The sequence below is a fragment of the Phoxinus phoxinus genome (genome assembly GCF_949152265.1).
Source record: "Phoxinus phoxinus genome assembly, chromosome: 2".
Classification (NCBI taxonomy): domain Eukaryota; kingdom Metazoa; phylum Chordata; class Actinopteri; order Cypriniformes; family Leuciscidae; genus Phoxinus; species Phoxinus phoxinus.
This window is the reverse complement of record NC_136877.1, coordinates 38,485,940-38,508,711: the sequence shown is the minus strand read 5'-3', so window position 1 is coordinate 38,508,711 and position 22,772 is coordinate 38,485,940. Positions and strand designations below refer to the sequence as shown.

General features: G+C 37.2%; 2 protein-coding genes across 4 annotated transcripts in view; one reads left to right on the top strand and one right to left on the bottom strand.

Moving 5' to 3' along the window:
* zanl (zonadhesin, like) overlaps positions 1-9,201 on the top strand; it is a gene marked incomplete at its 5' end in the record, with an annotated part of 37,506 nt that extends 28,305 nt beyond the window's left edge. The window contains 14 exons of the mRNA XM_079592507.1: positions 19-290; positions 455-663; positions 1,732-1,876; positions 2,318-2,565; positions 2,708-2,837; positions 2,979-3,180; positions 3,330-3,491; positions 3,719-3,849; positions 7,548-7,750; positions 7,871-8,006; positions 8,233-8,388; positions 8,490-8,580; positions 8,711-8,760; positions 8,842-9,201. Coding sequence (XP_079448633.1) covers positions 19-290; positions 455-663; positions 1,732-1,876; positions 2,318-2,565; positions 2,708-2,837; positions 2,979-3,180; positions 3,330-3,491; positions 3,719-3,849; positions 7,548-7,750; positions 7,871-8,006; positions 8,233-8,388; positions 8,490-8,580; positions 8,711-8,760; positions 8,842-8,912 — 2,206 coding nt within the window. The 3' untranslated portion in view covers positions 8,913-9,201. The remainder of the gene's footprint in view (positions 1-18; positions 291-454; positions 664-1,731; positions 1,877-2,317; positions 2,566-2,707; positions 2,838-2,978; positions 3,181-3,329; positions 3,492-3,718; positions 3,850-7,547; positions 7,751-7,870; positions 8,007-8,232; positions 8,389-8,489; positions 8,581-8,710; positions 8,761-8,841) is intronic.
* Positions 9,202-9,982: 781 nt separating this feature from the next.
* On the bottom strand, positions 9,983-22,416 carry trappc14 (trafficking protein particle complex subunit 14). 3 transcript variants are annotated; one of them, XR_013795193.1, is made up of 12 exons: positions 22,282-22,415; positions 21,697-22,179; positions 19,214-19,309; positions 18,796-18,925; positions 18,413-18,499; positions 17,288-17,408; positions 16,304-16,451; positions 15,889-16,123; positions 13,605-13,741; positions 13,269-13,468; positions 11,458-11,980; positions 9,983-11,378 (listed from the first exon to the last, which is right to left on the bottom strand). XR_013795193.1 is itself a non-coding variant. In XM_079591881.1 (11 exons), exons 2-11 carry the CDS (start codon positions 22,168-22,170, stop codon positions 11,827-11,829), a joined length of 1,782 nt encoding a protein of 593 aa, XP_079448007.1. In that variant the 5' UTR covers positions 22,171-22,179; positions 22,282-22,416; the 3' UTR covers positions 9,983-11,826. The 3 variants fall into 3 exon arrangements, 2 of the variants coding, with proteins under 2 accessions (XP_079448007.1, XP_079448008.1); XM_079591881.1 differs by having other exon boundaries at positions 9,983-11,980; positions 22,282-22,416; XM_079591882.1 differs by having other exon boundaries at positions 9,983-11,980; positions 21,697-22,392.
* Between the last annotated feature and the right edge of the window lie 356 nt (positions 22,417-22,772).

The following is a 22,772-nucleotide window of genomic DNA, read 5'->3' as shown; positions in this document are numbered from 1 at the left end:
TTGTTCCTCCATCCTCAGCTGCAAACCTGATCCAAGACCTGAAGACAAACCCAACTGTGAAGAAAATGAGGAAGAAATCTTCCAATCACAATGCGAAGCTTCGATCCTGTCTGATCTCTTCAAGCCCTGTCACTCTCTTATTCCTCCAGAAGCCTTTCTGGGAAACTGTATCTATGACATGTGCGAATATGATGGCATGCTGTCGACTCTGTGCGATAACATTGAGGCTTATGCCCAGGCCTGTTATAGCGCTGGAATCAAGATCAGCTGGAGAAACAACACATTCTGCCGTAAGTGAAAGAGACAGAGGGAAGAAAAGGCGAAGAGATGTGCTGAGAATGCTATCCTGAGCTGGGTGACAGCTGGGAGAAATGGTCTCTAAATATGTCAGAGAATCATTGTCATTTAAATTCAGTGCATCATACCTCTTTCCTTTGTGTGTTTTTATTTCCAGCTCTCCCATGTCCACCAAACAGTCACTATTCTGACTGCACTGCACCATGTCCTCCTACTTGTGCCGACCTCTTCCCCGTATTCTGTCCATTGCCACCCAATAGCTGTGTTGAAGGCTGCCAGTGCAATGCAGGCTTCGTGTTAAGTGATGGCAAGTGTGTTCCCCTCTCAAGCTGTGGATGTGTTGACAGCAATGGAGAGTATCACGAGGTGAGTAAACTTTGGGGCTAAAAATAAAATAAAAATCAGCTTTCCTTAAAGGGATATTTTGAACATTTGAACAAAAATGAACATTTTGTCATCATTTACTCACCCTCATGTTGTTCCAAACCTGTATGAGGTACTTTCTTCTGTTGAACACAAAAGAAGATATTTTAAAGAATGTCGGTACAGACAGTTGACGGTAGCCATTGACTTCCATTGTATTTTTTTTTCCTACTATGGAAGTCAATGGCTACTGTCAACTGTTTGATTACCAAACTAACATTCTTGAAAATATTTTCTTTTGTGTGCAACAAAAGTTTGGAATAGGGTAAGAGAGGACAAATTGTTTATTTTTTTGGGTGAACTATCGCTTTGATGGAATGCCATGATTATTGACTGAAATATTGAGATACTACACTATTGTTCAAAAGTTGTTGGTCTGATCTTTCTTTTTTCTTCTTCTTTTTTTTAAGAAAATGTGTACTTTTATTCTGCAATTGCACATTAATTTGATCAGAAATTCAGTAAAAATAAAAAATAAAAAATTTCAAATTAATTTGAACTTTCCATTCTTCAAAAAATCCTGAAGACAATTATCTTAATTATTTCCACAAAAATAAGCAGCACAACTGCTTTCAACATTGATGATAAAAATAAATGTTTCCTAATTTCTGAAGGATCATGTGACTATAAGGAATGGAGTAATGGCTGCTGAACATTCAGCTTTGCATCACATAATTAAATTACACTTACCGGTACTTTTTTATTTATTTATTTATTTATTTAAATAAATACAGTTGCTTAGAGACTTTTTCTAACGTAAAAAATCTTACCGACCCCAAACCTTTGATAGTGTATATATTGAAGACTTCTATTTTTCAAATCTATCCTTTTCTATTCTATTCTTCAAAACTCTTCTATTCTTCATCTCATAATCTATATAATTTCTATGTAAATGTATAATGTGCAAAGACATGATCCTTAGAGAATATATTAGAAAAAGGTGCTGTAAAGATGGCTGTGCTTTTTTTATTTTATATGTCACATAATAATAATGCCTGGTAAACATTTCAGGTGGGAGATTCGTGGATAACTGACCACTGCGAACAGAGATGCAGCTGCACCCTTGGAGGACAGCTGTCCTGCACATCCTTTGAATGCAATGAGAACTCAATCTGTGATCTTGACAGCAATGGAGACCGTTACTGCAAACCTGAGAGTGAGTTTTACCATGCGAAACACTAAGAATGAGGGGAAAATGTCAAGCAATTGCTTAATTCAGACCATTTGAGCTGAATTCTGAATTCTTACATTAAAAGACAAAACAAAAAAATTGGAAGATTTTTTAAACATTTTGACTGCTAGTCTTGTCAAATATAACATTTTTAATATTTACATTTGCATATAGCAACATTGCTAAAAAAGAGAGTAGACACACCCAAAAGCGAGTAGATATTTAGCCCAAAATATTGGCATTATGGACAGCTAAGCTACATTATACAGCAAGGAATACTTAATGACCAAAGTTTTCGGGGTTTAATGACTGGGCCTGGTGGGCATCTAAAGAAATTAATTTCTTAAACTCTCTAAGCAGTTTCCAGATTAGTTTTAATATCCACCTCAGGGATGAACTAACTCAAACTTCTTTTACTTTTCGCAGAATTCGATGACTGCAATATTGCTGGGGACCCTCACTATCGAACCTTTGACAATTACAATCACCACTACCAGGGAGCATATACCTATGTATTAACCCAAGGAAACGATCTGCCAAGCTCCCTCACCCCTTTCAGTGTCCGCGGCAAAAACCAAAGGCAGGGTGGAATCAGTCGGGTGTCCCTCCTGCACGAGGTCTATGTGAACGTGTACGGCATTAGTGTTCGCATGCAACAGAATAAGAAAGTGCTGGTGAGAGAATCATGGGATATGTAGTCAGTCCTAATAGCTGTATCTAACAGACTTTCAAAACCACTGCTACTTCATACATGGATTACACTATATAGTAAAATGCCACATCATAAAAGTCTTCTGCATTGTTTTCCTCCATCAGGTCAATGGCGAGAAAGTTGGTCTACCGTACAGTCCTGTAAAGGGAGTTAACATAAAGACCAAGTCTCGCTTTGTAATGCTCACAACTGACTTTGGCCTTTCTGTGCGCTTTGATGGCAGTACCCAAGGAGGTACAAGACCAAATCTCAAACTTAAAATGAACATTAGAACAATTTATCAAGGATTTTTTGTTATGCCTAGCTTGCTTATTTTTTTAAGTATTTTATCACAAACACTCTCTCTCTTTCTTTTTCTTATCCTCTCACATAAAGTGGTGAGTCTTCCCAGTGTATACAGATCTCGTGTGCTCGGTCTGTGTGGTAATTATGATGGACGCACCAGTAATGAGTACACAAAGCCAGACGGCACAGTTACGCGCAACCTCAACGAGTTTGGAGACAGCTGGAGAGTAACTGACAAAGATGTGGCGAGTCTTCGTATCACACCCCTACCGAAGATGGTGCACCTGCACAAGTACGGGAGAATCAGATTATATGTTATGCTATGCATTATAAATCAGCTGGGATGAAACTTCTCATGGAGTTCACCCTAACCATATAAAATAACCTGAAATTAATCATCTGAATTCATCCTACTCTTAAAAATCCTGTCTTTACTATTAGGCGTGAAGTGGAGGCCGATCCAGATTCAGGGTTTGAGACGACGGGCTGCACAAACGCTCAGCTGACTGAGCTGAACGGGAATAAACAGTGTGGGGCACTCACTGACCCTGCTGGTCCTTTCGCTCCCTGTAATGCTGTGGTCGAACCAAACGTGTACCAGGAGTGAGTAATGTGTGCATTTGTTTGTGTGTGAGGGTGTGTAAACTCTAGCGACAGCAAGTACTGTGTGCGTTAGAGAATAACATAATGTGTAGTGGGTGTGTATTGCATTAACTCTGAACGAGAGCATTGTGTTATGTGCATTGCGTTTGACTGAGATAAACTCTTGATTTATGGGTGTTGGTACAGATTCACAGTTCTTCATGACCGTGTGTTTGTGTGTATTGCAGGGATTGTGTGTTTGACCTGTGTGCTGAGCAGGGAAGTGAAGTACTGCGCTGTGGAAATTATGCCGTCTATGCTCGGGCTTGCCAAGATCAGGGTGTCCAAATAAAGCCATGGAGACAGGAGCTGAATTGTGGTATGACAAATAAATAAATAAATAAATTAATAAATGCAGACTTTATCCAGGCTGTAGCACACGCTACCTTTCTAAAAAGTTTGTGATTGATAATAACACCAAGTGTAACTACACAGGAACAAATGAGTAATGCACTATTAGCATTCTAGAAACTATTAACTAACAAGAAACTCTGATTAAAGGAGAACTCCGGTCAATTTTAACATTGAGCTCAATTTTTAGTAAATTTGGAGTGCTGTCAATACAGAGAACAACAACAAAAATCGGTGTTGCCTACACCGTGTTATCCTATTTTTAAAATTTGCACCCTGTTGACTTCAATGGGGCAAATTTTAAACCTGCTTTTATCCTCTTATCATCCTTGATGTGTCATTACAAGTACCCAGCCATGTTGAGTGATTCCTTCAGAGTGAACACGAGTGAATCTGACTGCAGTATATGTGAAAGATATGAATAAAAATGATGTTATATCAGCCAGCGCACATACCTGTATTTAGTTCCTGTTTTCGGTCGAAGTCCAAAGTAGTCGATTGTCGAGTTCACGCGTGTGATCTAAGTAACAAAACCTATGCGTGTGAACTCGACAATCGACTACTTTGGACTTCGACCGAAAACAGGAACTAAATACAGGTATTTGCGCTGGCTGAAATAACATAATTTTTATTCATATCTTTAAAAATTCCACTGACACCTGTTTATTGTATCTAACTGACCACATTAGGAGGGAGGTAGATAAAGGTAATTTTTGTTGTATGGTCATGTTAGACTTACAGAGGGCCTTTGATACCGTTGACCATGGCATTTTGGTATGCAAATTAAAAGCCATTGGTTTTAATGACTTAGCAGTCAGATGGGTGAGGTCTTATCTGAAGGATAGGAAGCAGGTGGTGGATATTGGAGGAACAATGTCTCAACCACAATGTATAGAATGTGGGGTTCCTCATGGGAGTGTTTTGAGCCCACTTTTTTTCCTTCTATATATAAATGACCTGAAGTCTGTATGTTCATGTGAACTTTTTTTATATGCAGATGACTGCGTTATTGGTTTCAGATAAAGATAAGAACATAGTTGAAAGAACTCTCAGTGTAGAACTATTGAATGTCAGTAGGTGGATGTCTGACAATAAGCTTTACTTAGGGAAAACGGAAGCCATACTGTTTGGGTCAAAAATAACACTGAAAAGATCCCCTGGTTTTAAGGTTTTAGTTGGAGATAATGAGATAAATGTAAAGGACTCAGTTAGTTACCTTGGTTGTGTGCTGGACTGCCACTTGTCTGGAGTGGGCCAAGCGCAAAAGGTACTTACCAAGGTAAATCAAAGAGTGCGTTACTTGTCCAGAATTTCGAAGTTTTTGGACAAGAAAGCGATGTTAACTCTGGCAAGTGCTCTAATTCAGCCTTATTTTGATTACGCATGTTGCTCTTGGTACAATGGTGTCTTAAAGCACTTGAAACATAGGCTTCAGACTGCTCAAAATGGGGTTATAAGGCTTATTTTGAACCTCCCCATGAGATCTCATCTTGATATTTCTCATTTTGAGACTATTGGGTGGTTAAAAGTAGAAGATCGAGTCTCTCAGATTCACCTGTGCATGGTACATAGGACTGTGTATGGGGCTGTCCCCAAATATTTGACTAATTATTTTAATAGAGTGAGAGATGTTCACAGCTACTCCACCAGGGGCAGCTCTACTTATTTTGTACCTCCTAGAGTTAAAGGGGTGGTTCAGGATTTTGGACATCGGACCTCATTTTCAAGTTAGCCTGGTTGTTATTCATCAGTGGAGACAGTTTTCAAAAAATTTCATCCAGTCCTTCCAGTTGCATAGTTCGCCGATGCTAGGCTAGCGCGAGTCAACGGTATAAGCTAGCCTGCCATTAAAAACAGTTTTACCCACTCCAAAGTACACCAAAAGCAAATAAATTATAACGGCAGACTGTCGATGTAAATGTCTGTTGAGAGAATAATGTTAGAAATCAAACTACCCTTTCATTGCATTGCAATAGTTACACTTTGTTCCCTGTATTTATTAGCACAGTCTACAGCAGCGGCGGAGTGATATTAAGTTACCTAGGCAACCGAGAGAGTCTCCACATGACGCAAGTGTATTTACCTGCCGCTGACACTCATCACTACAGAAGCAGAGTATATTTCACTAAGAAATCAACATAGGACTATGGCCACGTTTGAAAGCCATGCCAATGTTTCAGACTTTGGAGACGAGGAATGTGTTTTATTCAACGAACCGTACATGTATGAGCCGGAATACACAGACGAAGAACTAATCGAGATAGATACTAAAAGGGCAGAAATTGAACTGTAACGTTATCTCCACTAACGCTGTCATTGTCATTCTATAAGTTATGAGAAGGGACTAGCTTAATAGATAGCTATAGTAGCCTAACAAAAGTTATTACCTGTTCATCTGCTGTTGGTGCATATGGAAAGACGGCTGGAACTGCATTCCTTGTCAGTGACTTATGAACGTTTCGATTATGGGGTTTTTCAAAGTCGTCTGGTCTAAAATAATCACTACAAATTCGCAACTTTAATAGTCTCTGCCGGTGTCTCGTTGTCCAAGCCAGCAGAAAGAAGCCACAGTTGGTTCCTTTCTGGATCTCTCAATGGAAATTTGTGGAAACTTTTTGCATGACCATCTATTTGGTTTATTTTTACAATTTCGAAATGCACAACGAATCACCATGTTGCCAATTCCTTAGTTTATAATCGAATGTTTTTCAATATCGTTGTTCAAGGCTACTAACGTTACTAGCTAGCTAGACGTCCCGTCTGTAGTGCGCGCGCTTCTGTTCTGTGTTTACTTTTCGGCGCAGTACTACTAACCGGAGCAAAGTAAAATTCCGCCGCTGCTGAGAAACTAGTTCCTGTAAATGTAATGCGATCATTGAGATGTAAGAGTACCGGACCGGTACTTTGATTTCTAACATTATTCTCTCAATAGACATTTACATCGACAGTCTGGCGTTATAATTTATTTGCTTTTGGTGTACTTTGGAGTGGGTAAAACTGCTTTTAATGGCAAGCTAGCACAGATACCGTTGACTCGCGCTAGCCTAGCATCGGCAAACTATGCAACTGGAAGGACTGGATGATTTTTTTTTAAAACTGTCTCCACTGATGAATAACAACCAGGCTAACTTGAAAATGAGGTCCGATGTCCAAAATCCTGAACCACCCCTTTAAGAGTAATTTAGGTAAAGAGTCCTTTTTATATGTAGCAACAAGCTTGTGGAACAGGTTGCCAGGAAATCTAAAGATGATTAGAAGTTTAGTAGGTTTTAAGCTGGCACTGAAAAAATGGTGGTTTTGTAGATGGTTCTATTTATTTTACACCTGTATATAGTAGTTCTCTGGGAAATATGAAAAAAAATACTAGTTACTGATTAGCTAATAGTGAACTACCACATTCAGCTGAGCGCTATTACCTACTTAGTTTCTTGTTAGTTAATAGTAGTTACTAGAATGTTAATAGTTTGTTCCTGTGTAGTTATTCATTAATAAAGGAACTGTATTCTAAATGGTTACCAATACTTCTTTCAAAAACATAGAAAAATCGTACTAACCCTAAACTTTTGGTAGTGTATGTAAAAAGCTGTAACTGAATTCGACTTGTATATCCACGTTTCCTCCTTCGCATATACTTTCCTGATTGTGTGCGTTTGTGATCACATTCAGATCTGCAATGTGGGGCCAACAGCACCTACTCCTTCTGTATGACTCCATGCCCGGCGTCCTGCGCAGACCTTGCGGCTCCTTCAGAGTGCGAGCAAACAGTATGTGTGGAGGGATGTCAGTGCGCCTCTGGCTATGTCCTGAGCGACCAAGACTGTGTGCCTTACAGCCAGTGTGGATGCACTTACCTAGATCGCTACTATCTGGTGAGGCTTTTGATGCATGTAATATACCACAGGCTAAAGGTTATGATGTAAGATTTGAATTGCACCGAAAGATGAAGCGAGACATTGCACTTGCTGATCATGTTTCTCTGAACCCTACAGCTCAAGGAGACATTTGTGACAGACGGTTGTTCACAGAGTTGTGAGTGCACTACAACTGGTGCTGTGTGTCAAACAAAGAGCTGTGGAGACAACGAGGTCTGCACTGTGTACGAGACCAAACGCGACTGTTATAAAAGTGAGCTTTGGATTGAGATTACTTTACTCTTAAAGTATTTTACCAATGAATATTGGATTTTCTGGCTCAAAACATATTTGATAAATATATCATGCATAGCTTGAGACCTTTCTTAGTCTACAAATGATACCAGACAGGATATTATGTGGATTCATTATCATATTACAGATGCTTCAGAAGAGTAGTGCACTGATTTTTAACTTCTTTTGCTCTCTATCTCTCTCAGTGAGTCCATGTTTGAGCTCACCCTGTCAGAACGATGGTACCTGTGTGGAAAAAACTGATGGTTCTGCGTACACCTGCACTTGCGCTGAAGGTTTTGAGGGCACAAACTGTGAGCTCTTTAAAGTCCCCATTGAGGATGAAGATGAGGAAGGTCTGGGTAAGTGAATGTGAACATACTGTATTCTTCAATGCTTAAAAATGAAACCATATATGCCAGTGATGTGTAATCAGAGTTTTTACCTGCTTGCTGTTTTATAGATAGAACATCTATCATCTTGATTGGAGTCCTTGTGCCGCTTGGCGTCATCCTCATAGTCACTGCAATTGTGTGCATTTACAAGAAGTGCTGGTAAAGCCCATTTAAAGCATAAACTCTTATAGTGCAATGATGTCAAAAACGTCGAAAGCCAAGCATTTACTTAAAATAATTTGATTCTTTTTTTGTGATAAATGTATGATTTTTTTTATCTTTTCAACAGCCGCAAGAAAACGAGTAATGAGTCAAGTAAAATTGAACTGAGCAAAACAGGTACATGATAACTGATTGTCTTTCTAAAACACACTATGAGAAGTATAATATGAGCTGTAATATGAGTGTTTTTGTTCACAGCGCCTCCCTATAAAAATCTGGATAGTAAGCAGGGAGCAGACAACAGCGAGCTGAGTGCAACAGCATTCTGAACTGTTTGTTGACATTGATTTGCTGAAATGTGAAGATTTTTTAAAATATTTATTCACTTTAAATGTCTTTGTGGAATATGTCAAGTAACTGGCAAAGCCTCTGTTCATAGTTTTTTAACCTTCAGTAACTTATTTGTAAACTTTATTGTAATTTTTGGTGTGATATGATTGGGGAAACAAGTGCAATTTTTAAATGTCTGTGAACATCTGATATAAAATAAATGATATTTTCTGTCCTTTTATGGCAATTTATTATTATTATTTTGAATAAGTTAACAAGACGATTTATGCCCTGACTGCTTTTATTCAACTTGTTCAAGTGCAACAATCCAATATCCAACAACACACATTTCCAACAACTCTGAACACTTTTGTTAACACTTTAAACAGCATTGTAATTAAAGCTGTATAAAAACAAAAATCCACAAAGCAGCAGTTCAGCAGAAAAGTCCAATTTGTCTTTGCCGACTAGTTATCTATATGATTGAGTGCCACAAGGAACGTCCTCCAGAAGAGCTTATTGGCAGGTCTTTGCAATTCAAAAAATGCAAATAGTCCAAACACACAATACAAGCGCAATACTCAACATATATTGCCTCAACAGCTGATACCTTTTGCACAACTTCTAGCCTCAGTATATTTATACAGACTGGGAGTAAATCCCGTGGTTAGAGTTGACATTTCTCATCCCTGCCACGTCAATTAATAATTGTTCCGTTAAAAAAAAGAGAGAAGAAAAACGTTTTTGAACTCAAAGCATATGGTCCTTTGTTTGAACATTCCTTCTTTTTCCCCAATAAAATAAGTTACAAAAATGTAAATAAAGTGCTTACAAAAAACAAGATCGTCTACATGAAAATTAAATGTGATGAATTGATGCCTTGGAAAGTAAACGTTTTCTGAACTTTTCCTTCTGCAATAAAATGTCTAATTGTGCTAAGTGACCTTTCTTCACAAGTTTTCACTATAAAATAATAACAAATACATAGTCCAAAAAAAAGTAAACTGGCCAAAACGCAAATATGGAAATTACATGTGAAATGGAATGAGAATTTGAAAATTACAACAAAAAAAATCACAGTGTTTATATTAAAACATTTTATCCACATCAACAATATGGTTTTGGATCAGTGTGTTACATTTCTGCAGAATAAGAAGTCTGTCCAAATATTTTTGTTCGAAAAGAAAAAAAAACATTCAAGGTCCTATTCAGAGACAATCTAAAACCATGTGCAATATTCCACAACAAAAGAAAAGCTTTTTCAGTCCTAAGGATGATTTAGTAGTCCTCACATGTAAACATTGATGCCAAGAAATCAATCATAACCCCATTAAATGGCTCGATGGGGTGACACTTTACGCCAGTTTATAATTGATTAGAACTACAGCCAAAGGGTTTGTAGATATGAAGCTCTCTGTGAAAGTCAAATGTTCAGCTTAAATGCATAGAAATCAATACTACTGTATGGCCAGAATCTACCCTGACACTAACCGGGAATTTGTTCCTGGATATCTAACGGGAGAGGGATAAGATCATTCTGGAGCAAAAAATTAGACCACATATTTGAGAGCGCACACTGCAGTAGGAATGTGACCGAATGTTTCTAAATCCAGAAAAGGAGGAGCAGAAATAAAATGGCACAAGCCAATAACACAAGCTCCACCTTCGAGAACCAGAAGTGACTTGATTTAGCTGCTCTCAGGCAATGAAAGGTTGTGTGTGATTACATGGGAAACCTTTATAAGTTGAACACAGCTTGATGAACTGGAGTGTTAACATTACAACAGTGAAATAATTCGATGAAGACCTCAAATAAATATGAATTTTACAACACGTGTGTGTGACTATTGACTGAGTAAGGAATATTTGTGACATGGAGTTACACTGCACGGTACAATAAAGGCCAGACCAAAAAAAAACAAAAAAACATTTCAGTGTACAGGACTGAAAATTAAAGAAACTTTCTGACTGCCCACAGGCACAAAGTTGCGAACCATCTTTCAAGTATTTAAGAAAAACAATAAAAGCACTTTTTACAAAGTGGAATGCAAATGATAAAGAGGAATTAAACATGGGCAGGGAAATGCTGGCAGTGTTGACAAATGAAATGTAAAGACATCTAAAAAAAAATCTATCCAAAACTGAGTAGCAAACAGAGAAGGGGGGGAACGTACATTCGCATGTTACATGCTTTTACAATAGGATTGTAAAGTTGACCATATTGTCTGCACTGATTTTTGAGGACAGATCTACAGAATGGATTTAAAGAGCAATATGGGTTTCATGGAATGTTAGACTCTAATTGGTAGCTAAAAACGTTACCAAAATAGCCAAACTATTTAACTATTAAACCAACATCCTTTGAGAAATTTCAGTTTCTTCAGAAATCCATGTTGACATTCCATGTTGATCTGTGCATGAGTACCCAGACAGCAACATAGTGTCGGCCCAGATCCAGGCAACATCTGGTACATGTGGATTCCATTCGTATCGTACCAGATGTGGGCCGGATCTGGGCCGACACTATGTTGCTGTCAGGGTAACCATAACCATCCATTCTTCCCTTAAACAGTCATAAATACCGGTACACTCTTTTTAACTTTCAGAACTTCTTGACTTCACGTCCTATGGATAAACAATAAAAACCCTGTGTGTTTATGCTTTCTTTTCATTCCTTCAGTCAAAATTGTCAGTAGCTGCACATAAATTGCATCAAAATTCTTTAAAATAAATCACACTGTACAGCATGTAAACAATAAATGCTGGTAAAAAGAACAAAATAAATAGCTATAGAATAGAAACTGAAAGACAACGGACTTTAAACCATTTTTCCAATTACACTACTTCATGACACATGATTCTTTCCCAAAGTTCGAGAATATCCGTAACTCCTCTCCCTGGGTGCGTGTGCATTTAGGTGTGTGAATCCAGAACCAGCACCTTGCACTCACGCTTGGCTATTTTGTCAAGTGACAAAATGTTCCTGTCTGGAGGGAGGTACAGCGGCCGACCAACAGGAGAGCCCACGGGAGGGGTGATGGCCCTGCGCTCCATAACACTGCCTGTCCTGTAAGACACAAACGAACATGAACACTGATCAGTGCTGCAGAAATGAGACAATCATGATTTGACAAAGAAAACATAGTGAAGTGAGGCAGTTGCAAGAGGATGTACCAGTTTGCCATATGATATATCAGAGTTCCTGAACATGTAGAAAATTCTGAATCGGTCAACTAAGATGCTCCATTTCAGTCAGGATGCTGCCTGGCGTGTAAAAAATCTTTATAGAGAAATTATGGAGGACAAATTGTTTCTACTATTAATTTAAAATATTTGTATATATATATATATATATATATATATATATATATATATATATATATATATATATATATATATATATATATATATATATATATATATATTACTGTTTAAAAGTTTGGGTTCATTAAGATTTTGTAGTTTTTGAAAAAGTCTTATGTTCACCAAGGCTGCATTTATTTGCTCTAATACAGCAAAACAATAATATTATGAAATATTATTACAATTTCATGTAACCGTTTTCTATTTTAAGTTGTTTTTTTTGTTTGTTTTTTATTCCTGTGATGGCATGAATTTTCAGCATCATTACTCCAGTCTTTTTTTTATTCCTGTGATGGCATGAATTTTCAGCATCATTACTCCAGTCTTCAGTCACATGATTCTTCAAAAATCATTATAATATGCTGATTTAGTGCTCAAGAAACATTTCTTATTATTATCAATGTTGAAAACAGTTTTGAAACTGTTTTTTTTTTTTTATATTTGTGTGAATCTGTGATTTTTTAATGAATAGAATACATTTTTTTTTACTATTTAAAAGTTTAAAAACATTTCTCAAAAAAAAACACCAATTTTTAAATGGTTGTGTATATTTTTTGTACCAAACTAAATATTAAAATATTATCTGAAATGTATTTAAAACATTGTTGTTTGGCAGTTCATCTTTGTCCTTCCACTATGTGAGTAAAATCAAATATAAAAGAAACATTTAAAATTCATTATTTCTTACTGTTAAAAAGACAGAAATAAACATTTTATATTTACAGAATATATCATATTACAGAACAGAATATAATAGAAACAAATAAGACTTTAGTCAATTATAATGTCAAACTAATAAGTCCCCCGACAGGCAAGTCCCCCCAGACAGCTCACTAGGTTTTGCAACAAACTGTGTGTGTGTGTGTGTGTGTGTGTGTGTGTGTGTGTGTGTGTGTGTGTGTGAGAGAGAGAGACAGACACTGAAAGATTAAACCATATTTACAGCATGTCAAATATGTGCAGGTCATCTGTGTGAATGAGTATGTGCATACCTTGTGAGGTGAAACTTGGATGGTTGCTGGTGAGAAAAGGACTGAGAGCGGCCCAGACTGAGACTGGCCTGATGTCGGTCCAGAATGTCTCTGACCGCTGGACTCGACGGACTGTTCTTGCGGGACAAAGGACGGGCATCAGGGGGAGGGTTGGACACGGATGCTGTGAACTGTAGCTTCAGTTTCATGTGCTGACTCAACTAAAGACAGGAGATAGAATAGCGGATACTGAGGTGTTTACATCCAGTCAGTCAGCTCATTGGTTTTGTTGAAGGAAGTGAAACAGAACAACGAATTGCTCACATGCAACACAGACTTAATGACTCTTGTCTTTACCTCAAAAAGGCCTGCTCGGAGTATCTGGAAAGCCACACTGACGGAGAGGGTACTGCCTTTTCGACAGTAACCCAGGTTACTGAGAGGAGAATGACACACCACTGCATTCACTGCAGGATCCTCTTTCTGTCCACGACCTGAGAAGACAAAATGAGGATCAAAAACCAAAAGGACATGCAATAAAAAGCATAATCGAGAAGTTAGCACACATGCATCAGGCACACAGAGCTATGAGCAGAATACTCATGCAGGAGATGCAGGTTCTAATATGGACGTGATTAAGTCCTAATTTTGATCTCCCCATCATTTCCTGTCCTCTCTGCACTTTCTTTAAAAATAAAATAGCAAAATGTCCCAAAAATGAAAACACAAACAAGCATAAAAAAAGAAGCCAAAACTCCAATAACCATACGGATAAAAGAAAACCTACAATCAAATACAAATGAGTTAAAACAAGGCTGTTAAGTTTGTCCATCTGCAATGAAGTCAGATTGGATTCTTTTGCTTGTACGTCTTTGATGTATTAACTGACATTAGCTCATCTGGCATTACAAATACTCACATAGTCACAGCTGGAGACTCAAACTCTGTGCTATCTACATCTACAAGAAAGAACCACACCCTTTATGAGCTAATGACATTCAGAAATGTTCACCTTTGCTCTCTACTTTGCCTTTATCAGGCCTATAACTGATAGTGTTGCAAAACTTTTTTTTCTTAACTTCACAAACAACACTTCTTGATTTATTGGCAATCTCTCATTTCTTAAAGCCGTCTCACATTTATTGCTATATTCAGGTGCAGTGTTGCCAGATTGGGTGGGTTTCCGGTTTTTAATTATTATTTTTTAAAATAAAATAAAATATAAATATGGGGTGAGGGTGGGGGGACTTGGCAACTAACTGAAATAAGATAAGTTGAAGTACTAAAATTAAAAGTGAAATAAAAATAAATTAAAGCCAATTCTAAATGTTTAAAAAAAAACAAATAAAAATGACAAAAGCTCATAATAAAACTTAAAACGTCATACAACAATCTGACACTAACCCTGACACTTTTTTTTAAACTATTTTACCAGTCCTCAAGGTTATTACAATTTTGCATTTTTAAATTAGTTTTTATTTTAATATCATTTTAAAAAACGTTTTAGTTAGTTTTATTAATGGTTTTGTTAGTTTTAGTATAGTTTTTATTTTGTGAACACATTTCTATTTAGTTTTTTATATATTTAGTTTCAGTAATTATAGTTTAGCAGTTAACAGAACACTTCCAGTTAAAGACATTTAATTTCAGCAAAGTTTAATGTTTGCAGTTCACAGTTAACTCTTGTGCAAACCTCTTAATAATAAAACATTAAATACTTGTTTGAGATTGAACAAAGAAACAAACAAATGCAACTTAAAAGTAAAAATTATTAATTAATACTCATTCATATAAAAAAATTAAATATGGTGTATAAGAAAAAGGAAAAAATATGCGTATGATTATTCTATTATGGTTATTTCAATGATAAATCCTTAAAAAAATATTCTTGTATTGATCCATTTATGCTTTTTGTCTATTGCATATTTTAATATTATATACTCATAGTTATACTCCTATTCATGTGTTCTATTCAGACCAGACATTTAGTTTACTTTTATTACTTTTTACTTTACTATTGTGGGCTAGACATGCTAGGCTACTTGTTTTTTGCCTTTTCGTCTCAGTGTGGTATTTTGTTTAGTTTTACATGAGATGGTTATCCTACTTAGAATTAAGTTCCAGCTGTGTTTGCATAAGCCTAAGGTCTAGACATGATGGAAATATACGTGTTTGGCCATTTCTGCTTCTTAGGCCTGGTTCACACAGAAAGCGGGTTTTGCTTTTAAAAACGGGAAAAAGACACGGGCAATGGAATGGGGAAAATGCGCGCGGTCTCGAGACGCGTCTTTTAAAAGTTGTACATATTTGAACTTGAGTGCAACGTTTTTAGAACGTCATATCATGCATGTGACGCTGCAAAAGACGCAAGACTCAAGCGCAACGGTCAAACATTGAAAAATAAAGTAGCGCAGTGGAACAGGAAAACATGATTGTCCAGTACAGGATGAGAGCTTATTAATTACAAAAAACGATTCTTTCTTTTTACTAATTATTATTTTATTTCAGTTAGTTTTTCAGTAACTGTTGTTGGTTTAGTTTTAGTTTTTCGTTTTTGTAGAAATTTCAATTTTATGAAAATGTTTTTTGACCAATAGTTTTAGTTTCAGTTTTTGTTTACGAAAATAATGTTATTTCTCACCTTCAGGCGTCCAGACTAGTCGGACTGCCAGAAAGTCCTGCAGGTTGTTGAGGAGGGTATATCGCACTCGGAAATGCTCACGGGCCTTGACCGCACTGGGACAGCTGGCGGTCATAATGAAGCGCGGCTGGTCAAGTCTCACGCTGGGGAGACTATAGTGAGTATAGATAAAGTTGGTGAAGGGCAGTTTAGAAGTAGACCACTGTAAGACTGCAATTAATGGCACCTCCAGTCCCTGCAGCAAACAGAAACATGACATTTTATTACAAATATTTATTTTGTTTTTAAATAACAACAAAGTTTTAAATGATCAGAAAGAAGATACACAAAAAACAGGCTGTGAGATATATATTTTTTAGCCTGTACCAAACTAAATTTTACCACATAATGTACTACATAATGACTGACGGCCCACCTCAGTTGAATCATCTTGTGGCTGGTTATTGAGCTGCAGCTGGAAGAGAAAGTTCTGCTCCTCTAGAGCACTGAGCATGCTGGGAAGGTGGCTAGATTCGCTGTCCATTCTATAAAATGATGCCATGGCAACTTCTCCTGACTGATGACTGAAGAAGATAAATGTAATATCAAAAACCTTTCAAACATCCAAAAAATTATATGCTATGGCAACTTCTCCATGACTGAAGATTAAGAAGATAAACATAATAACAAAAACCATTTAAAACATCCAAAAAACTTCTCCTGACTTATGACTGAAGATAAACATAATATCAAAAACCTTTCAAACATCCCAAAAATGATATGCCATGGCAACTTCTCCTGACTGATGACTAAAGAAGATAAACACAATATCAAAAACCATTTCAAACATCCAAAAATTATATTTATTGAACGTATAGAGAGGCTGTGATTTATTATTAAAGAATGGTAGAAAAATCCAAATGCATGACTTTATTTTCCCTGTAAGCCATTACAGTTAATACCAATATTTAGATTTCCTCAGAGGAAAAAGCAAAACGAGGTTAATTTTAGGGCTTTGGTACTATATAAAAGAAGTATGCACCACTTTTTTTTTTAAAAAGCATGCAAATATGAAAAAACTTCCTCATGACTGGTTACATTTTTAATGCTGAAAATGTTATAACTTTTTTAACTTTTATCTTAAATGTCTTAATAAGTATAATAAGTCAATATATAGTCCAACAGATCTTGTGTTAACTACAAAACAATTTTTGAATGTTCTGTTAAGTGTTTCAACTTGAATTAATAGTAGATAGTTTACTTTTTATAGTTTACTTAAGAACAAAACCCTAAACTTTATAAAAACAAGACTTTATAACAAACGATAACCAAAATGTTTGAGGACATTATCAATAGACTGATAACTGTAGTTGAATCACACTCACAGGTGTATGAGGTCACACATAATGTTTTGTCTTACCAAACATTGTCCACCAGCAGCACCGAGCCATCTGGCATCACTGGTAAGTATGAAGCATTGAAGTTGGGAAAAATCTTGACGTCACGCACACACACTTCCTCTTGAGAACTCCCGTTTAACACTGAAACAATCAGATGTTCATATGTACATAAACAGGATGTCTATCACATAAAGAGACAGGAAGCCACAAAGATCAAAAAGAAAGTGAGTGCAAAAGCACTACAGAATGCCTACTGCCCGTCCCACGCACACATACCATTTTAGCCCAAAGATGTCTACTGATGTGCTTACACTATAGCAGTGATGACAAAATGCACTGCATGTAGAACATCAGCTGAATGAAACGGTCACTGTTTGAACATAGTTGCCCGATTTAAAGAAAGGACAGTCTAATAAAGTCATACAAATATAACATACAAACATATCCATGCATCCTCCCTTGAAGACGGTGTGAATAGATATGGGAATAATTCTATAATGAGATATGAATATATATTTCTTCACTCCCTGACATTTGGAACTAATAAGGACCCATTACATCATACTCAGAAGACACACAGACACTCACGGTTCTGAAAAAAATCATAAGAGGCCTTCGTTTTTTTAAGAGAATCACAATTATATTAATAAAGCCTATATATATATATGCTCATCAAGGCTCTTTTTATTTTATCACAAATACAGTAAAAACAGTAATATTGTGCAATATTATTACAATGTATAATGTCTTCTACTTGTAAATATTGTCACATGATCCTTCAGAATTAATTCTAATATGCTGTTTTTCTGCTAAAGAAACATTTTTTTATTATTATCAATGTTGCAAACAGTTGTGCTGCTTTATATTTTTGTTGGAACGGCAATACATTTCCCCCAGGAATCTTTTGATGAATAGAAAGTTTTGATCAAAAGAAAAGCATTGTTTTTTTAAATAAGAAATCTTTTGTAAACATTAAAAATGTCTTTAATGTCACTTTTGATCAACTCAATGCATCCTTGCTGAATAAAGTGAGAACAATTTCTTTCAAAAAAACAAATCTTACTGAATCCAAACATTTTAATGGTAGTGTATATGTATCATTTGCACTCATAAAATGTGAGAAAGAGAAATAGGGCTGACATTACCTTTGAGCACAGTTAAGTGTCTCCCTGAAACTGTCATTTGCTGACACTTCACTGCGGGAGGGGGCAGGACGTTGAGTGTGGTGCTGACTGTTAGCAAACAAGAGAAAATGACACCAATTTAAAACCACCATTCAAAAATTCTTAACAGCATAGGTATCTAAAAGGAAAAATGCCTTTTAAAATACATAAAACACAGCAGGAAAAAAACACATATCTAAAAACATGACACTGACAAGCACACAACAAAATAGTAGACAAAGAAAGAGAGGAGAAATACTGAAATGAAAAAGAAAACTAGGTGATGAGTGAAAAAGGCAGATCCCAGAGGTCCTGATTCAACAATGACATCATGCAGTATTGTGCTGAAGGAAGCAAGAGCTCACCCTGCGCTTTGAAGGTGTTTAGGTCCTGGCGGAACGTTTGGCAGGGGCTCTTTTGTTGGAGGATGCTGAGGTAGCCATGTTCTTGGATCTCAGCTTTCTCCTCTTCTTGCTTCCACACAGTCACAATTATCTTCATCGAGGTAACACAAACATGAACATATAATCAGAAGTGTGATCAGCAACACAGGTGATGTGGCATAGCGTGAGCACTGGTGTTTGATTTCATCATTTCTTTCATTCACACCGTTTGTATTAGAACCTTGCACAAACATGTACAAGTCAGCAGCATAACCGTGTGCCAAAGATGCGTGTGATGATAGAAGTTCCTGTTCTATTTATACCACAATACCAAATCCAAAACACATAACCACATGCATGGATGCCAGACTGAACATGAAAACAAAGACAGTAGCCATACCTTCACTTTGAGAGTGTTGACAGGGAGCTTATCCAGGGATACAGTCAGAGGGAAGATGACCTCATCGCTTAAAACAACTGGCTCATCTACAGGAGACTGAGAAACAAAGTGAAACATGAGACATGGTACGAGTCAAAGCGTCCCTATTCTGCCATTTTAAAGATTCCTAATTTTGTTTTAGAGGTCTCCTACAATAGATTTTTATATGCATCCAAGGTAAAAAGAAAGAAAAAAACATGTTAATTTTCTCCTAATATACCTTCCTGGGCATAAAAATGGGCCAAGATGGGTGAAGATAAAGTAACTTAGCACAGAATAGCCTTCCCCAACTTGCAGACAGCTTTTTACAGGAAGAAGAGTCAGTGTTTTCCCACTCCATGTTAATGGCTTCAACCAGTTCATGGGCAGTTGAAAAAAATGTCTCCCGATTCAATTGAGTTTAATGTGAGACCAACTATTCACTATAGGGTTCAAATCTGAACTCTGACCAGGCCAACACATGAGCCTGATGGACTTGTTCTCAAGCCACTTCTTGGTTGTCTTTTCAATTTGGGCAGGAGCATTGTCTTTCATTCTTGTTTAGAAAACAACATTTCATTTGTGGGAAGCCATTCTGTAATATTATCCTGTACTCCAAAGCATTAAATTACTTTTCAGAGTGAAGTAGCTCACCAAACCCAGCAGATACTAAGGCTTCCCACACAATGACACCTCTTCCTCCATGCTTCACTGTGATAGTGAGTAGTTATGCATTTATTATTATATTTTACAGCAGATCATCGAAGGCACCACTCTGGAGCATCACCACGCAACTCATGTTTCATTATAATTCATCACTCCACCACACACACAACTTTCCATATTCTGGCAAAAACTTAATTCTGTCTTTGATGCTTTTCTAAGACAGCAAAGTAGTGTAGTGTAAATGTAGACAGGCTTTTTAAGTAGTGCATTTGCTTAAATATTTGCTCCTTTCCTGACCACTAATTTGTGGTTAAGACAATTAAATGCTTAATGTTTAACAATTTTTGGGCTTGGCCTTTTTTCTTTCTTTTTTTTGCCCAGGAATGTACATTGCAGCATCACAAAAAAGAAGAAGAAAAAAAGGCCAAGCCCAAAAATGGTTAAACACAAAGCTTTTTACTCCACGTGTAGAGTATCTATGTGTTCTTATGCTTCATAGATAATAACATTGGTCAGTTAGCCACACAATCTTGGGCTAAAGCTTGAGCATCATGGCTCTGTAATGTCTGACTTCTAAAACTGGTACATATTCAATTATTTGCACTATGGGGTGCGACTACCAAGAAAGCAGAGCAAATAGCATGCACTGAATGAACTAAGCCCTCATTTCAATATTGGGTTTTACCTCCCTTACTTGCACAGTCTGTTTGGAAAACTAATCACCATGCTTTGCTTCTTATAAGAGTCTTCAATGTGGGAAAAAAAAACACTTGCGTTGCATGCAACACATGCTTGACGGGCTATAACACTTTCGTTATGGGTGAAGAATTTGCCCTAAACTCAAATAACTGTCAGCAACCATGTTAAAGATATGACTTGATTGCAATGACCATTTGATTCTCTAGACATCATTTACAATCTGCAGATGTTATTTAACCTTCAAAGAAATACAGACGTTTGAGAGGGTGGGGGCTGGGAAAAGCTAATCCGTGAAGTTTGTTTCCTAATGACTAACTTCACACTGAAGCAGTATTTTTCTGTCTTGTTCATATTCAGTTTTTATCCATCTAATACTACTCTTATCCATTTATCCATCATGTGGTGTCTACATGGCATCAGCTCATAGGTGAACCCCTCATGTGAAATAAAAAAATATTAGTTATATTTTTTATAAATGCAGTTTTTCTTATAAATGCATTTCTTTTTGTGTAAAATCTTTCTTGGTTAAAGTTGGAGTGAAACGGAAGTTGCAATAGTCTTTTCTTCCCTACTGTAACGTATATATGCGAGTGAAACAGCTTCTCAGACAAGAAAACGTAGGGCGGGACTTGATTTTGTCAATCAGCAATTGACTGGAACGCTGTGGTTTGCTATTGGTGGATCTCATGTGAGTGACAGGTTATCCCGCCCTCGCACCAGTAAACACGTCATCAGAGAAGAGATGAGAATATTCTATATATAAAAAAAAAAAAAATAGTTATTTTTGATATCATGGTGATTTTTTACTTGTACTTGTAGGTGTTGGAGTCAAGACCGTTATGGAATAATACACATAACATTTTGTCCAGAGCACTAAATAAGTAATAATAAGACTACCCTCAATTATAAATTAGGACAGTGTTCTGCATGGTTAATTTACCAGCAGTCAAGGCACACATCTCTCAACAGTACAGTAACAGGAAATATCACCACTTCCGTGTTATTATAGAGTATATTTGCATTCATTCATTCATAGCAGTGAACTTTACCTCTACAATGAACAGCTATAATCCAAAAGACAACATTGTTTGTTTATGCACCTGCACAGGAGCCTTGCGGAATTCCCTCACGCCGTTGCCGGGGTTGTTGTGAATGAGGAGCGGCTTGCAATCCCTGAAGCCCCGGTACCTCGGGCCCCCTCTACCTGCGCAGCCCACCTCCGCAGCATCATCATCGTCCGTATCCTCCACACACTCGTCCCCGCTGCTGTGGTAGTCGTGATACAGAGGCTGTGTCCGCTGTCGGTTGTCGCCCGGGCTAACGCTGGCCACGGCGCAGAGAGAGCCGGCCAGCTCCCTCCAAGAGCGGCTGCTGTGATGCTCCGAGCCGCTGCCATCAGCTGCCGCAGTGCTCGAGCGCAAAACCAGGAGAAAGCGCACCGTTTCCCCCAGATAAAGGTGACTGCGACGCGGAAGCGTCCGGTATTTGGCCGGGTCCGACAGGTCTGAGATGGGGACGGCCGGGAAATACATAAAGTATTCGCATTGCGATTCCATCATTAACACCATAACCATCACAGCGCACTGCAACCAGACAGACAGCGAAGGTATCCGTTTAGCCTGTGCAGTCTGCAAATAACCCTCCCATTTAAATAAGAAACAATAAATTAAACAAACTCGCTTTACCTTTCAGCTCAATTCACATTAGGGTTGCCCAGATTGAAGAAAAATTACATTCATCTTATTTTTCCACATTTCGGTTGTCTGCCAGTTGACGTATACAATACATTCAAGTGCGGTATATGGCAGGCATGCGTATCGAGTTAAGATGGAGTAGAGCGCGATGATAACAAGGCGAGAATAGTCGCTTGTCGATGAAGGTAAATAAGGGTCTGGCTATTTTGAATAATTCTGCGAATATATTATAATTACTTTATTTGTACTTATATTCAATTTAAATGTATTCTATTATTATTTCCAATAAAATAGTATTTATTTATATTCAGCCATGAATGCATGAGAAAAGTCCAGTGTTTTGAAGCTGGTGTCTCTAATGTCTGAATTTAAATGTAGCTGCAAACACGGCAATTGCTTGAGCTAATTAAGATAATAACATGGTAAATATGGTTAAGTTAAAATGTGTTCTCGTTGAGAACATTTTAAACCTAAGAGTTGAT

Bases quoted from the DNA above. Each gene is read 5' to 3' on its own strand.
- trappc14 (XM_079591881.1), bottom strand. From the start codon at position 22,170: ATGGTTATGGTGTTAATGATGGAATCGCAATGCGAATACTTTATGTAT. The intron at 17,409-18,412 runs GTAATGTCAGCC...TGATTGTTTCAG, and splicing joins ACACTTAACTGTGCTCAAAG to TGTTAAACGGGAGTTCTCAA. The intron at 13,469-13,604 runs GTAAAGACAAGA...TCCTGTCTTTAG, and splicing joins TCCGAGCAGGCCTTTTTGAG to TTGAGTCAGCACATGAAACT.